Genomic DNA, 17,850 nt, shown 5'->3' on the forward strand with positions numbered 1-17,850 from the left:
TTGCAAATGAGAGAGAGAATAGTAAGCAGATCTTGATACTGCAGAGGGGCGATAGGTGGATTGTGCAAATACAGAATCACCAGCTCCCTGCAAACAAGGCTAAATGCAAAGCATAATCTGCGGTTGTTCATTTAAATAATCCACATACTATCTCTCCTAATGCTACTCTAGGAATGAAACTGGAATGTAGGAGTACGATTGCATTTATTTCACTGAGTCACACTGAAGCAGACGCTAAGCGCTTGTTCCCTCTCAGGTCTGCTTCAGGGGAGCTGAACGATTCCCCTGTGAGGCCATGGTTAGGGTTCAGAAGTTTTTGGGTGCATATTCTTAGCTCAGTTTTATAAGGGCAATCCGGGGCTGCGTTCTCTTTCCCCATGTGATTGGCTGCTCTGTAATGAGGTAGAGGAATTCACCAGGCTAACAGGCGCTCCTTTAGCTCACCTGGTAGGGCCTGGGTGTTGTCACTTCAGATCAGTGGCTGTTTGGTGTCTTCAGTGGGGTTTTGCTATATAATAGTTCTGAAAACTGAGGGCATACAGTATAATAAAGGAGAGGGAAATGGAACGACCAGGATGACAAATGGAACTCCTACCAGCTTGGCTGGTGAAGCGGCTCCTAATCTCACCTGGTAGCGGGCTAGCTTTATGAGACACAAGGCTGCAAGTTCAAATCCTGATATATCTGTAGATGCTGACTACCATAGTGTCAGAGTGCAGTCTGGGATTCTGAACCCCTCTGACTCACTGAAATGCCATTGGGTAAACCATCACCCTCAAATCAGCCCCATCTGTAGTCGCTGGATATGGATAGCTCTTATTGGAAAACTAGAATGCTGCTCCAGTTCTGAGAATGATCTGAGTGCAGAGGACAGAGATAGAAACAGGGGCATTTATAATACACAAGCAAACACCTCTGTCAATCAACTTGAATACTCTCTAGACTAGTCTGTTATACAGCTGTATATCACAAGACATGCTGTCCCCAGTGCCACAGCCTTTGTCATCCCTTTCAAAAACAGGAACCGCATCCAATGTGATTATAATAATTCTACTTGTAACAGAGGTAATAAATAAATACAGAAATAAATAAAGATGTACTGTACCTTTAATTAGTACCTCTGCAGGTCAACGCAGGCATGCAGGAGTGGTTGTGTAGGTGAAGATTCTCATTGTCATTATTCTGGCATACCATTTGTGTTCTGCACTTGCATTGTGTAAAAAGGAATGGACTTCTTTATACTTTTATAATAATTAAATGGAAAAGTGAGGTTTTATTTTATTTTATTTATTTTATTTTTGCTTTCTTGTAAATGCACTAGCTTTTAATCTCCAATGCCAAATCAACCCAATAAAAAATTCTCCAAACCTATGACATACTTACAGTAAACCCAGCTACGCACAACAGTTCTAGTCCACTATACAGTAACAGCACTACCTTCTGGTCATCATGATACTGCACCTGAGAAATACTGACTCACTGGCTGTGCACAAAATGTGAAAACACAGCAAATAAAGACAGACCCCTAAAACAGTGTTCCCTTAATGTTACAGAGCTAGGAAACAACTGAGCTTGCACACAGGAGCTCTTGAAATGTTTCAATAGTTTAAGAGTCTAGACTTTATTTGCTTGCTTTCTTCACACTGTGGTCCAGTTTCAAAGCTTTGATGTAAACCAACATGAAGCTGTTGTATCGTATGTGACGGGTGTTTGGAAAGTTTTTTTAGGTAGCATCAGCCAGTGTCAATAGATCAGTAAGTGTGAGTAAAAGTTACTCATAGTAAAAGCACAGCAATGTGTAATAAAGTTAAAGCATACAGTCGGGAAGCATTGTAAAGGATAAGCGAGGAACGGTAAAGAGCATTGCAAAAAGCATGGTAAACCTTGGTAAACTGTGGTACAAAGGGCAGCTTAACAATATGACAGAAAATATTAACTACAAAATTATAACTTACAAAATCTTTATTACTGCAATGAACTAAAATATTGTAGTGTGCACGGGGGAAGGCAGCTGCAGGGCTGGTATGTGACGTAATCACACACGAAGACATGAGCCCGATATACGCTCCTTGCAAAGGAGCCGGCTCTTTTGTACAGCAGTATATCGGGCTTATGTCTTTGTGCGTGATTATGTCACCTACCAGCCCTGCTACTGCCTTCCCTGGAGCACGTTACAATATAATGTGCAGTGTTTGTGACGCAGTCTAACTGCAGTAATATACATTCAAAGTGTTTACTATGTAGTAGGACTGTGAAGTTTCTGCTTCCATAAAATACAGCAGTAGTACTGTGGTACTGTAATACATTTATGAAAGAGCTGTGTTTGGTAGAATGATGATGTAATTGCAATGCACCTCCACACACGGGGGCAGGTGTGAGCTGTTGAGAAAGATGAGTGGGATGGGGCACCTGTAATTCAGGCGTTTGAGAGATCTCTGCAAAGCACTGAATATAGGGCTACAAAACAATGCATTGTAACAAGTATGGCCTATATTGTGGTATTTAACAAGTCTTTGTTCTTGGTAAAGTATGTGTTTATTTTCAGCAGTAGTAATTGTACACATTAACAAGCAGAGTATATGCACATGTACACAATGTTAAAAGATGATGCGTTTGCAATATAATACACACTATACAACACTGGACTGGAGCATGGTATTGTTACATACAAATTAATCATAAAAGAAAGCTGTAGCCCTACAACACATTCATGAAAATATTTGCATTACTATGTTTGTGTGGCTGTTTCAGAGTATTTACATCAAGGTACCTATATAATTGTTTGCTAGTTATGAACTCAATATCAATGAAGGTACTTCATGCACGCACTGTAGCACTGTTTGTTAATTGTATCAGTCAAGAAATCTATTACTTTCCTTTCCTGGTGAAAATGCACTGTACATTTTATCAATTTCAAGCCAATATGTGTCATTTACAGCAGTAGTATATCTATACAGCTCTAATGAAGCCCTCATCTGAAAACTATTTTATTAATTTAAATTAATTTACATTATAAAATCTTACCAATGTGTGTTTTTCCATGCACACAGAAGTGTATACCAAAACATTTTGAGCGAATAGTATTCATGCTTATAAAAGAAGTGTATCTAGACGAGAGCATGCAAAATGTACAAAGAACTTCTCAGCATTATCGCTTTCACAAACTCAGTAAATCCAGTGATCTCTGTGCCAATGCTGGATCTGAAATAAAAAGAAATAAATATCTAGTCACAAGACATGAGGACTCAATATCTATACTCCACTCTCTCTCTCTCTCTCTCTCTCTCTCTCTCTCTCTCTCTCTCTCTCTCTCTCTCTATATATATATATAATCTATATCTATATCTATATATCTCTCTCTCTCTCTCTCTCTCTCTCTCTCTCTCTCTATATATATATATATATATATATAATCTATATCTATATCTATATCTATATATCTCTCTCTCTCTCTCTCTCTCTCTCTCTCTCTCTCTCTCTCTCTCTCTCTCCCTATGTTCTATCAACAAACAACTGACTCAAATTATGAAAGCAATCCGAATATGAACACTGTATTTGCAATAGTTTCTTGCTGTGTGAAATGTTACATGAAACAGCAGTGAGATCTCTGATTTGAGATATACCTCAGTGTTAAACATATCTGTCTGGTACCGAGGGTCTTCCACTCCTATCCTTCAGTGGTCTGAAAAGGATAGAAAGATAAACTGCAATTAAAAACAGACAAGCAAGCGGGCATCGTTTCATTTATTCAGCACAGACTTGCCCATATTTTGCTCAAAGTATTTGCTAGAGTTGCTAGATCCAATCTCTGGCTGGTCCTGTTGTCTTTCCAGCCAATCACAGTAAGAATAAGAAAAATTCAAAGCTACACAGGCTGAAGTGTAAACACTCCAGTCCAGCTACAAATCCAACTGGAACCATCGTCAGAGGCAACCGCTAAAAAAGGTGCCTATAATATTAAACATACTGTTTTATAACTTATTAATGCATTTCCATGTATTATTGATCTGTGTGGCATTATATTGAAGTTTTAACATGTTCACTGAGTCAGTAGCGGCTGGTGGCCCCAAGAATCGGGGAGGCATAAAATATTGGCAGCGGGTCTGACTTTTTCGCTGCTGTTTTTACGTTTGAAAAGATGCTATTCAATACAAATGCTACAATTTACCTAAACACTTCTGTTTGTTTACTAAACGATACACCAACAAAGCAAAGCGCTAATAACTGAATATGCAATCGTGAAACCAGACAATAATACCAACACCATATAATAATAATAATAATAATAATAATAATAATAATAATAATAATAATAATAATAATTATTATTATTATTATTATTATTATTATTATTATTTTAAAAAAATCCCCAAAAGGACGATTATGATAATAAAAAATATATATGTCTAATTTAATTTACTGAAAACCACCACGCTCACTCGTCATCAATAACACAATGGCATTATATATTAGACCTTAAATTATGGCGGAAAACCAAGTGTTGAACATTTGAAAAAAAAAAACACTTCATGCATTTGTATGTTTGGGTATGTTTTTTTTTTTTTTTTTTTTTTTTTTAAATGTATTACAATCAAAATGAAAATAAGAGTTAGCGGTATCGTCGTTCACTTCCCGTTTTCTCTGCTGCCGCCTTGCACACAAATCAACGCACGCTGGAGTTCCGGCAGTGAGAACAATGTGTGTGTGTTTTTTTTGTGTGTTTTTTTTTTAAACGTTTGACGTTACGAGATGAAAGTAGGAGGAATTGGCTAATCACACTGCAGAAGTAGGCAGAATCTCCCTTGTCCTCCGCTCCTCTAGCGACTGTATGGGAAGCAGTACAGCACAGAGACCACGTGGCGTATCTTGCGTGCAAAATAAGTAATATGTATGCAAATAAAAGTAAATGTAAGTAATTTTCGAGGCGGCGGTGCCTTCCTTGCCTACCCCAAGGAGCCGCCACTGTACTGTTTAAGCATGTTAAAATATAGTGACGTAATTAATTTGCAGACACTAGCGGTTTTAAGCCCATGCAATTGCACGGGCCCCGCCTGCTGTCGAGGCTCAGTTACAATGCGTGCGTTCACCGAGATCATGGTTAAATTGGTCAGATGCAGCATAGAATCTGCGCAGAATGATCTCCGTGAACTCACCCTACATAAAAAAAACGATATTAATCTCAGGTCTGCACCAGACTTACTACCCATTTTACTGTTCTTTTTTTTAACCCCACAAGCCATACACAGAAAAAACACATCGTGTCGGGTTTAACAGTGTGTGCCGTGTAATCACGTCACCCACGATAAGATAAAACGGTAAGACTTGTAAAAATGAACTCTTTTTAAGCTTTCGTACTTCTGTAGCAGCAAAGTCTGCAATTATAGCTGAATATTCCAGTTTTCAGCAAATCTGGTGCACATTTTTTTGCGACATTGTAGAAAGTAAATATTTTTTGATTAATGTCATGCTTGGAGGTGGGTAATGCTGGGATACCAGAATCACTGTCGAGCCCTCTTAAGCCGATGTCGAAGTACCCCAGGGAAGTACCCTACTCTCCTCAGTCCAGACGGTTGTCATGCTGATGCGCTAGGGAGGCTGCACTGTGGTTGATCCCTGGAGCCATCATTGCAGCCGTTGTGTGTGCTGATGCGCTAGGGAGGCAAAATAAGCTGATCCCTGGAGCCAGCATTACACTTCAGCCGTCAACACCAGGCAGAAGGATATCTACATCATCAGATGGAAGGAAACGCAGATGGATCACATTCGTTTACAGTAAAATAAGCTATGTCTTAGTTGCTGCTTATCTTGGCGAGAGCTGAGTCAAATATCAGATGAGGTTTTAACAACTACTCTCATGTAATGGAAATCATTATGAAATCATTATGTATTTGACACGACAGTCAAATACAGACGCAAGGCAATACTGAGGGTAGGATACAGGTCCAACACATTTCACATAGATGTAGTGGAGCGAAGGACGATACATCGTGTGGAAACGCATTTATTTAAATGTGTTTCCAGCTTCATTCAAACACGCAGCCCTGTGTGTGTGAGGCACCTATACCTGTATACACTCACGTCTGCAGCACTGACGGCACGCACAAGCACACTTTGTAGTGTGTCCAAATGAGTTCATTTTGAAATGTCTTGCCGTTTTATATTTAATCGTGGGTGACATGATTACACGGCACATACTGACAAACTTGCACACGGCTTTGTGTTTTTTTTCAGTTTATGGTTTGTGGCATAAAGATAAGAAGAACGGCACAATGGCTAGTACGTCATTCATTCTGGTGCAGACTTGATGAGTCTAAGTGTTTTGTATATTAACTGAGTCACTACAGCAGGGGGCCCCGTGGAATCGCATGGGCTGCATGTGACCAAAACCGGTACTGTCTGCAAATTAATTACGTGACTTATATTTTAACATTACATTAAAACTTAAATATAAAGCCGCAAAGATAAATAAAATAAGTTATAAAACAGTATGTTTAATATTATAGGCACCTTTTTTTAGCGGTTGCCTCTGACGGTGGTTCCAGTTGGATTTGTAGCTGGGCTGGGGTGTTTACACTTCAACCTGTGTAGCTTTGAATTTTTATTTTTCTTACTGTAATTGGCTGCTAAGACAACTGGACTAGCCAGAGATTGGATCATGTTTGTAGGGTTGGTTTTTCTTGTGTAGTTTCCAAGTAACAGAAGACATGGGGTATTCTGGGAGATGCAGCTGTTAGGGGAAGTTTTGGGGGAGTAGTTCAGATTTTTTAATGCGTAACAACTGCAGGTACGCAGCTTATCTGGACCGCTGTATGTGTGTGTGTGTATGTATGTATATATTTGTGTGTGTGTGTGTGTATGTATGTATATATTTGAGTGGGTGTATGTATGTATTTGTGTGTGTGTGTCTGTACTGTATTCATAATTTTTTTTAATCAATGTAATCTATTTCCCCGAAGTCCGTGTGGCCCAAAAAGCCAATGTACTTTGCTGTAGCATTTCTACTGATCTTATCTCACTGAATGGTGACGCAGAATCCGATTACTGTGAAATACTGCACCTCATTGTGTACGAATGTGAATACACTGTAAAATACATCTGTATATCTGTTATTGTAATAATTATGATATGCTGGTGAACATGCATATTTTCAGTGTTTTATCATTTAAATGTGTTTCAAATTGAAGTACTACAGTTGCTGGTACAGTGCGTAACACATTGGGTCGTATTTATCAAGGTCTGCTTTATACTGATGTTTGATTTACACCACATTTTGAAAAGGAAAATTAAACTGTTAATGTTGCATAACTTTCCTAGTTTGGTGACATTTAAACTGTGCTTTTCAACCATGAGTCTGTATGTGTTGCAAATTAATACAATCAAAATATATTATGGTAAAGCAATGAATTCCAGCTGAATTTCTATAAAAATTAATTGCAAAGCTTCTCAGGTAATTCATTTATTCCTTTAAAACTCTAACAGCCAAAAAGAGCAATGTGACAGTACTGCATACATTTCTTAAAGTTAGAGGGGAAGGTGCAGGTCTTACAAGCAATGGAAAAGGTCACTTGGGCAGCAAGGGGTACATTCAGGTTACCCCGTGGAAGAGTGCAGGTTACCCAGGGTAAGGGAGAGCTTTCCGTGTGTTGTTCGTGTAGAAAGGACATGTTGAATCAATTCTTTATACAAATGCCTATTTTAATAGGTTCTTTTTACAGTACTATTTGCAGTATAAAAAACAGAATACCGTAAAGCCTCCATAGACCTGAAGGTTACTGTATGTCTCCACCGCGTGCCTTTGTGCTCTACCAGACCAAAACCAGAATTCACATTCTCAGAAGCAGACTGACGCTTTCCACACAATGCTTTGTGTTACTGTACTGACCTTTTCTTGTAGTGATGAGGGCATCGCCTCGTCCTGACTTCTGCAAAGACAAAGAAGAGGAATACAATTCACTCAATAAGAAATAACATGGATCACAATCCTTTTCTGAAGGCTCACGGGAAGTATTATACTCTCTATATGCTCAAAAGCTGAAACAATATGCTTTTATTTTTACACAAACAACATACAGCTATGGCCAAAATGTTTTGCATCACCTAGAATTTTAGGAGGTAGGCGTAATTAAAAACATAATTTTGATCTTTTATTTAACAGCATGTAATCAAAGAAACTATAAAATGTTATTGCAAAAGTCTACCAAAAGCCATAATAGTAGTACAGTATTTCATGTTAGACTTTGAAATTTTGAATCAAAGCGGTGTGTAATTCATTAACATTATTCTGCAGGTTTCATCTGACTTTATGAAGCAACATTAGTTAATGATATCGGGTGATGCAAAGCTTTTGTCCATAGCTGCCTAGTCGCCAGGGTTACAGTAGAGTAATGCTTACTGCTGCACATGATGATGGTGATGACCAGGATTACCAGGAGCAAACCGGCTGCGCCAGACAGAGGAGCCCAGATAAACACATCGCAGGTCAGTCTGGTATCTCTCGGTTTACCTATGGTACAAACACGGCAAAAGACTAAATCAAGCACACAGCTGTGGATTCTCAAAGCTGTTTACTACAAATCATTACTGACACATTCTGAAGGAAAGATCTCCAATTACAATAATAAAATGATAAATATAAAAAAATAATAATAATAAAAAATAATTAAAAAAAAACTTAAATACTACATTAAGGGCCAGATTCTCAAAGTCATTTACTACAAATCGCCAGCAGCATTATTTTTGTCAGACTCACAAGCACCTAATTTTAATGTATGCGTTGTATATTTCTGTTTTGGGTGTGTTTTTACAATCTGAAAAATTGTGCTGATGATGTTTCGGAGTAAATAGATTTGAGAATTTAGCACACGGAATAAAAAACATCATAACCTGACACTTGTAGGAAGGTTTATACTTTACAAACTAGCACCTCGCCAGATCAAAAAGAAATGCATTCAGTTAACTGAGGTGTAAAAACTGAACTTCGACACAGGTGTGTATATATTATTAAAAAAAAAGGTTCAATTCATGACCTAAAATGTTTCATGATTCTTTTAATAATTATTGCAAATGTACTTTTATTTTCCATAATGACGGACTGAAATGACAGATTTATGATTGAAATGATAGATTTATAATTTTTGCGTGTTTTTATTATTAATCTGTCAGGCCTATTTGGTGAATGAAAGCACCAGTAAATGTTGGTCCTAAATACATTTTAGCATTATAAAATACGCAATTTAAAATAATGCATTCACTGTGTTAAATTATATATATATATATATATATATATATATATATATATATATATATATATATATATATATATATATATATATATAATTTATTTATTTATTTATTTATTTATTTATTTATTTATTTAATTAATTATTAGAAAAGCGTGAGACTTGAACCAAAATATATGCTTTGGAAGCAATTAATTTCCCACTGTACTAAGGTCGCTATTGTTTGTATTTTTATGAATGACTTCATGTAAATCAATGCAAACAGTAATGTGATCATTTTATTAAATTGAAACCAAAATGCGACATTCCTTCAGTGGGAAGTAACAAGTTACAGTAACGCATTACACATTGTAATCAAATTATTGATGAGTTCTCAGGGCAAAAAGTAACAGAGATGAGATTGTATTATTTAATTTAGAAGCATGCAGAATATGAGACTGGCAGTAGCACAAAGCAGGCTTTTCGTTTGAGCGCTTATCAGTGCAAGCACGTTCTTTCATTACTGGCAAAAGTAATCAAAAAGCAGTAAGTAATCAGTAATATAGTACTTCTTTAGAAAGTAATCAGTAATATGTAACTCTTTTTTTGGAGCCACTAAATCAATTTAATATGACCTTTTAGTAATATAACACCCCTGAGGGTGCTATACTTTATTTTACCAAGAAACACATTCTCTTTGAGTGGAAAGTAAAACATAAACTGTGCAGAAATACTCCCACTGTAACCCCCCCCCCGGCTCCACATCACGAATGTCTATTTAAAACTGCCAGCAAAACTAGGCCTTTTTTTAAACGTTATGACGGGTGAAAAAACATGTGCTACAAGTAAATAACAAAACACCTGTTAAATGGTAAAAATTAAAAAAAAACCCTTCTGCAGTAATCTTCAACGCCTTGCGTGCACTGAAGATCTCTCCAGCAAAGCACCTGCGTTCTGTATGTCTGGTTGTGTAAGTGGAACAGGTGTTGGTTCAGTGAGTTGAATCTGGTGCACACTGAGCCAAGCCCTGCACATGCGAGCGCTGCAATGGGGGAGGCACAGACCCTGCGGCTGCTGCTGCTGCTTTAGTCCTCTGCATGAACAGGAATGCAGACTCAGACCACGGGGACACACTGGAGCACACAGCCTTGCTATTACATTCCCAATACTTGTGTCCACCACATTTGTGAATGTAAATGGAGCAGCTACTACAGGATGATAGCGAGAAACCGAAGCAAAACACCTGAAGCTTATACTTTAATTTATACTATGTGATCATTGATATTAATATATATATATATATATATATATATATATATATATATATATACGATATGTGCAGAATCAGAATCTGCTATATTAATGTGTGACACCCAGCAGTGCTGATCACAGGGCCTCAAGCCTGGCACTCAGTCTAGTATGAAACACCCTTTCAACAGCCTAACCACAATATGTAGCAATACTTAAAGGAACATTTTGTTTGCAAACGTTTCGAATACAAGTCTCTCAATTTCTTGAAAGACTTTGAGAAACTGTTCTAGATGAAAACGTTAGTATTGATACATATTCTCCGTAACTCTCTGATTCAGTTAACTCACACACAGTGTTTCCATACACACGCTTTCCTAAGGCTCAGACAGAAAAGCACAGTTAATATAAATGAAGCACTTACATACTGTAGGTTTGTGATACACTGTGCAACAGTCCATATAGAATCATAAATAGGCTGAACACACTACTTAGGCAACTTATAGCCTATTCTATATATATACTGTATAGATAGATAGATAGATAGATAGATAGATAGATAGATAGATAGATAGATAGATGTAAGCATATTGTATATGGATCAATTTATAATAATAGTGCTACTACTATTACTTATACTACTGCTACTACTGCTAATAATAATAATAATAATAATAATAATAATAATAATAATAATAATAATAATAATAATAATAATAATACATAATAATTTTTCTTATTAACTCTCGTACTGCACTGTGTTGTAATGACTCATATTAGGATCAATGCATATTAATGATGACACTACTACCACACCTGGGAATAAATATAGATTTTATTTAAATATTTCAATTTTTTTTTAAATGATTCTAAATAATTCAATATTTCAAATAATGTTGTTGAGAATGTTTATACATATTCAAATATTTTAATTTCTGTTTCAAATATATTTATAAATGTGTTACAATGATGTGTAGCATAACACATTAAGTCTGAAATATGAAATATCAATTTCGTTTTATATTAAAATATTTTAAAATAAAACTATGAATGCGACAAAATCTTGAAATAGTTGGTATTTATTAATTAAATCTCAAATATAAATATATTTGTCCCAGGTCTGACTACTAATTAAAAATAATAATAATAATAATAATAATAATAATAATAATAATAATAATAATAATAATAATAATAATAATAATAATAATACATTATTTTTAGTTTTTTATCCTATACTGCTACTGCTGTGTTGTCAGTAAGAGCAGCCATAGCTAAAATAAATAAATAAATAAAAAAACAGAGAAAAACAGAAATACTGTGCAAATGTTAAACAGAATTGCTCTGCCCTTCTCTCCCACAATGTAATAAATAAACAGTACCTCTCGCTGGACAGGTACACGGCGGGTTTCTCGCAGTGGCAGGTTGGGTTGTTGCATTGGCAGGCGCTTTTGTAGTTGTAGCAGGCTGTGGTGCTTCTATAAAGATAAACGAAGACCCAGGTGGGTATTGTGCTTGAACACTGGTGTGCTGCACTTACAGATATAAAGAACTGCAGACACAATATTCACACAAAAGACACTTTGGTTGTAAGTGTATGTACACGCTTACAATACTGTACACACAGTGGGGTCTACTGTGTTGATCTGACACTGTCACATCTAAATCCAGCCATCCTTTAACTCCATAGTAATACAGTCACAGGCAAAAGTATCAGCAACTTACCATAACTCCAGGTAACAGATTTAGGGTAAGCATTTAGTAAACTTTACCCACTTCTTAATAAAGCTACACCTATTTGAAATTGCTTAGGTTGTTTTGTGTTTGTTTATACAGATTGTTTGTTGAACTACCAGAACTTGTTTAGTTTGGTCTTTATCATATGAATTGATGTTCAAGTTCATTAAATGCTTGTATTTAACATGTTTTCTTGAATGATCTTATATTAAGTGCAGGGTGTCAGTAATATATAGCAGCTAATGCATTGGAATTCATTAGAAAGTGCAGCCATTATATGACAGGCATCAGTGTTTCCAAGGTGTCTATAAATAGAAACACAGCCTTAAAAAATAAAAAAATATCATTAATATCATGTGTAGATATAGAAAACATGTTAGTAACTAACCAGTTCCTGCAGGTGATGTATGTAACTATACAGTATAACCAGCACAGAATTTGGGTGACTTTCACAAATCATTTCTGACAGCTGAAATTCTTTAAATTAGTAATGTTAAAGTGAATGGGAATAATAATAATAATAATAATAATAATAATAATAATAATAATAATCTGTTGGTGCATCACCTCTGGTTAAAGATTATTTTTGTCCTCATTTCAGACCACTATCAAAAACAGGTTTACTCTTGCCAAGAATGTTTTATAAAGTGTTCAAAAACAGAAAAGCATGTTTACTGTATCAAAAATAATTCTACGGACCAGATAGGGGTGTTTGCAAATTCACAAATCTGAAGCGAAAGTCAGCATTTAAACAGTGGTTTTCACTGAAACTGCGCTAAAGGATCTAGTGCTATTGTTGATTGAGTTTGCATGAAAATGTCCCAAGGTAATAAAATAACTGACTTACTTTTCACTGAAATCTTTGTGCTGGTTCCGAATTCCATGTTATTATTGGATACCTGGAAACAGTAGTATATCCCAGCATCGTCCTTTTTGAACGTGAATGTTAAACTGTAACCCTGCCCACTTCTTGAGGATTTGAAACGGTTATCTTTTTTATTTCTTTCTGTTCCAATACTGGAAGTGAAAACCAAAAATTTTGCATCCCGCCCTTCTGTCTGTTGAAACCAGTATACGCCACTGTCTAAGGATGACTTGGTTGAAAAACACTTAACAGTTACAGACTTCCCTTCTGTAACGATTTCCTCCTGATTCAAACCTGCAAATAAAAAATATCATTTTACACAGTTAAGACTATATACCGCTACAAAAAAGACTAATCACAAGCCCCCTAAATGAGATGCATGAGTTGTTTAATTCTGGTTAGGTAACTTTGTTGCGTACATTGTTTTATATCTTAGAATTTCTTTTGAAGTCATAGTCATAAGTTTATTCCTCAGTGACTTGTCTTTTTATTTTATTACAAGAAATCAATGACATAAAGTCACGCAGCTGCAGATTAAGCTGTAAAACCACAAGTCTAAGAGTTAAACATACATGTCTAAGAAGAGATTATAAACACATTGTAATGTTTATTGTATTGTTTCAGACTGTAATTTAGAGGCTCAAAAAGAACCCAAGTATTCCTGAAATAAACGTTCAGAGTGACAAATCAGCCTTTTAAAGGGTTCTTATTCCAGTACAAATTCTACTGCCAGTAAGGAACCCCCACAAACACTGCGCTGCCAGTAGCTTAACATCAGAGCTGAATAAAGAGAGACATTTTTATTGTATTAGAGTTTAGAGAAAGGGAAATGGGTAGTTATAGGAAGAATATGTTTTGTGTAGCTGCTGGCAGAAATCAGCTGCCTTAGTGCCAGTACAAATCCTTCTGCTACTAAGATCTGCCATAAGCATTACAGTGTACCGTATATAAATAGTAAATGTATTTACAATCCGTTGCATAAGATTTGTTTAATTATTTAACCATTGATTTATAGTAAAATAAATTAAAATAAATATATATCACAAAGCTTTCTTTAGGCTACATTATCAGAAGAGTTTCCATGGAAAAGCACTTACATTGAACCACAGTCAGAAGAAAGAGGAACCACAGCGTTTGGATCATGTTGTTGAAACAGGGAAGCACTGATTATCCTATCTGAATATCCTATTTGACAGCACATGAACCGGGCTGTAAATGGGGCTCTCACTCGACTGTGTGGCTTGCTTTTGACAGGAAGTGACACCCCCAAGGCGTTCCAGGTACAGTAGGCGTGTACTTATTGTAGTTCTGTATTGAGCAAACCTAATTGTACAGCCCCATACAAAGTACAAAAACTACCAAATAATTTACAACAGCCTACTTTTGCACTGCTTAGAAATCAGTATTCAAAATGCTTTCTTTCTGTCTGTTTTTCATGGCCATGCTTTGTAGAAACTACCATCATGGTATCTTTCAAAGTGTTCATCTTGGACTCATCCCAAGCTCAGTCTACATGATAAATTCAACATGGCCAGGGTACCTTACTTAAAGTCACTTCATGATTGTCAATAAGGAAACTCTGCGGTGCCATTGAGAAGATTAGTATGCAGTATTGTGCCATGGAAATGGAGCACTATATCATCAGTACATAGAGGTCTCTCATCATATTGAAGTTGTCGTCTTGTGGAGTTTGGGTGAGAGGGCTATGAACAAAAGCTTAAACTGTGTAAAATGATTTCTCTTATAATAAGAGTCACCCTACCCACAAAATAATAATTTATTTTACTCACAAAAAAGATACTGTACTATTTTGCATAAAAAGTGTTGCTGTCTTTTTTTTAATTTTAGAAGATTTACATTTTTTTTTCTCCAATTATGTTCCCTTACTGCAGCCATTCCCTGCAACAGCTCAGGAGAACTGAAAGTCAGTGGTGTTTTATGTTCCCTTACTGCAGCAAATCCCTGCAACAGCTCAGGAGAACTGAAAGTCAGTGGCCGCCCTCTGATCCCACGACCAAGCCCACCACCCCTTAAGACCCAGGAACTCGGCAGCGGATGTCAGTGAGCTACTGGCCTCTCAAAGACAAAGGGAGATTTTGCCAGAGCCAGCAACAATCCCTGTGTAATCCCCAGCAAAGACTGACATCTTTAGACAGTCAGGAACCAAACTGCGCTGCCCTGACTGTATGACTCCCCCCTGCACCAGTAGTGCCTTTACCAGGTGAACCACGTGTGCCTTGGATGACATCGGTACACAGCTAAGATGTACTGATGGATGAGTTTTGAGAAATCCTTAATAATGATTGCCTTCTAATATGTCATTTATAATGAAACGAAAATATATCCTTGTAGTCTGCATGCAATACAAATATTTTCTAGTAATATATAAAGATCATTTGGAAACAGCACAGTACACCAGAGAATTACATTCCAGACTCTGAACCACAAGGGTTAAGGAAACCGTTTTCAGAGCATGGCTTTTGTATTTCTTCCTGTTTTTTGTTGTTGTTTTGTTTTGTTTTTTGGAATGTGAACATACAATACTATTCAGAAATCGCTTCTCAATATATATTTAAGAACCGCAAAACACACAAAATAACTGTATTACCCTTTGCTGAGTAACTCCTGCATTACTGCCCAAGTTATTATTTATAACGCACACTGTGGCGTGGATTATTGCCATTAAATAAGACATATATGTTAGGACTGGAATCAATGTGCTCTCTCTCTCTCTCCAGGAGTGGGTCCTAGCAAAAGGCAGCTTGGTTCCTGATGGAATCTGTTCATCACAATACTAGTCTGAAACACGAGGAAGGATGTATACTGAACTGTTTTTGTAACAGGAGTTTGTTCGTGCTAAGTTCTTCATGGCACCCCCTCTAAATGTTACAAGCCTTTTTCATGCTTTCCTTTTACACACGGCTCTTGCAAACAGCTTGTAGATGCAGCCGGGGGTCTGCAGAGCGCGTGCACGGGGTCCTGCCAACGAACGCATACCTGCTCGGCTTCATGAAAAACCACAACACCGCCTCGTATAAGAAACGCCGAACACTTCACAGGGTGTTTGTGTAAAATAGGTTTGCTATTCTGGAAAAAAAAAAAAAAAAGTTTCTCAAAGCAGTGAAGCAGCAATGCAATGTGCTTAATATTCAGTGTTAAAATGAAAAGTGTTCAAATGTTTTTAAAAATGCAGACAATAGCTTCATGAATAAACACTGCTGAGTCTGGCTACATGAAATTAAGCTAGAATCTTTCTAAAACTACATTCATTTATATAGTAAGGCGTTTCATCTCCCTTGTCATATCTAACAGTGTACCTGATGTTCTATAGAACTGTATTACGACCTGTATACTGGATATATTGCTGTTTTATATACGATGCCATAAGGTTACAGTTTTATATTCTATACAATAATTTATTGCAGTTGTATTTTTACATGTATACACTGTACAGGTTGTGCTAACGTATTTCATTAATTTACCAAATATTATCATGCATTTTCCTAACAGATAAACAATTGATTACAACATTTCTATAATATTGTTTTGTAAAATAGACCAACTCAGAAGCAAATTAAAATGATGTATTATTTATTATTATTTGATGTTTCAAAATACAGGAAGCTCGTTGTTCTTCACCACTGACCAATGGGAATGAATTCAATAGCTGTGTAATGGGTGTCTCTTACTGTATACAAGAGCATCTTGTGCAGTTTCGGTGAGGACGGCAAAGTAAATAAACTGTTAGATACATAAAGGGAGATGAGATGCGTTGCAGTTTAATTAACACTGGAAATAAGATCCAGAGAAATGTTATCTTGTGATTTCAACATAACGGTTTGAAATATCGACATCCTGTATTTGATTTTGATCCTACTTATTCCACTGGAGTCTGGCAGATATCATTATCTGCAGTTTTCTAGATAATAAACCCAAACATTTTGGACAGTTTCCGATATCAGGCTATACAAAGAGCTCCTTTCTTGTGTTTTTGACTCTGTGTTTACTCTTTGATGCTTGTTATCTTGTGTTTGTGGCATCAGGTTTATTGTTGAGATAACTTCATTTCAAACCACTTCCTGACATACTTGCAGAACAATTTTTTTTCACAACATAATTATTTTTTATTTGCCAAGTACCTTTTTTGGAATTAACTAAATTAACTTAAAATTGTATCTATCGATCTATCTATCTATCTATCTATCTATCTATCTATCTATCTATCTATCTATCTGTCTATCTATCTATCTATCTATCTATCTATCTATCTATCTATCTATTGTATTGAACGTTATGATTGGCGATAATGAGATGCATATTGTATAATGCTGTCATTTCTAAAAAAAAAAAAAAAAGTAATTAATTACATGAGGGATGGGCCAGCTTCGGAGATCATGTAAAACAAACTAAACCTTGGTGATGATTTCCTGTTGCCGGCCGATCTTGGCAGTGCAGATGCAGTTTTGTTTCTCTATGCCTTGAAGACAGCATTCCAGAGACTAGAAGTAGCTGACAGAGCTGAAAGGTCATATTATCACATGACATGAATGGAATGAGGAAAGCTGTTCTCTCCATACAAGCTCACAGCCAGGTGAAGGCAAAAGGCATTCCTTCTGTGGTTGTGTATAAAGTATACTGTGACAGGTGCACTGGTGGAAAACTGGGTGCACCTGTCTGTGATTATCCTTATATAAGTCCCTATATAAAATTCAATAGGAAATAGCTTGTTCATGTTTGTGTAGTGGGACCCACATTAGGTGGGTAACGGATTGGCCTTTCCCA

At 36.4% G+C, this 17,850-nt stretch overlaps 1 protein-coding gene across 1 annotated transcript; it reads right to left on the reverse strand.

Annotated features, from left to right (window-relative positions):
- Window positions 1-2,512: 2,512 nt before the first annotated feature.
- On the reverse strand, window positions 2,513-14,319 carry LOC117403860 (T-cell surface glycoprotein CD8 alpha chain-like). The gene is made up of 7 exons (XM_034901874.2): window positions 14,166-14,319; window positions 13,051-13,362; window positions 11,849-11,944; window positions 8,393-8,503; window positions 7,883-7,922; window positions 3,624-3,682; window positions 2,513-3,201 (listed from the first exon to the last, which is right to left on the reverse strand). The coding sequence occupies exons 1-6, from the start codon at window positions 14,209-14,211 to the stop codon at window positions 3,631-3,633; spliced, it is 657 nt and encodes a 218-aa protein (XP_034757765.2). The 5' UTR covers window positions 14,212-14,319; the 3' UTR covers window positions 2,513-3,201; window positions 3,624-3,630.
- Between the last annotated feature and the right edge of the window lie 3,531 nt (window positions 14,320-17,850).

This window comes from Acipenser ruthenus, chromosome 2 (assembly GCF_902713425.1).
Source record: "Acipenser ruthenus chromosome 2, fAciRut3.2 maternal haplotype, whole genome shotgun sequence".
Lineage (NCBI taxonomy): Eukaryota > Metazoa > Chordata > Actinopteri > Acipenseriformes > Acipenseridae > Acipenser > Acipenser ruthenus.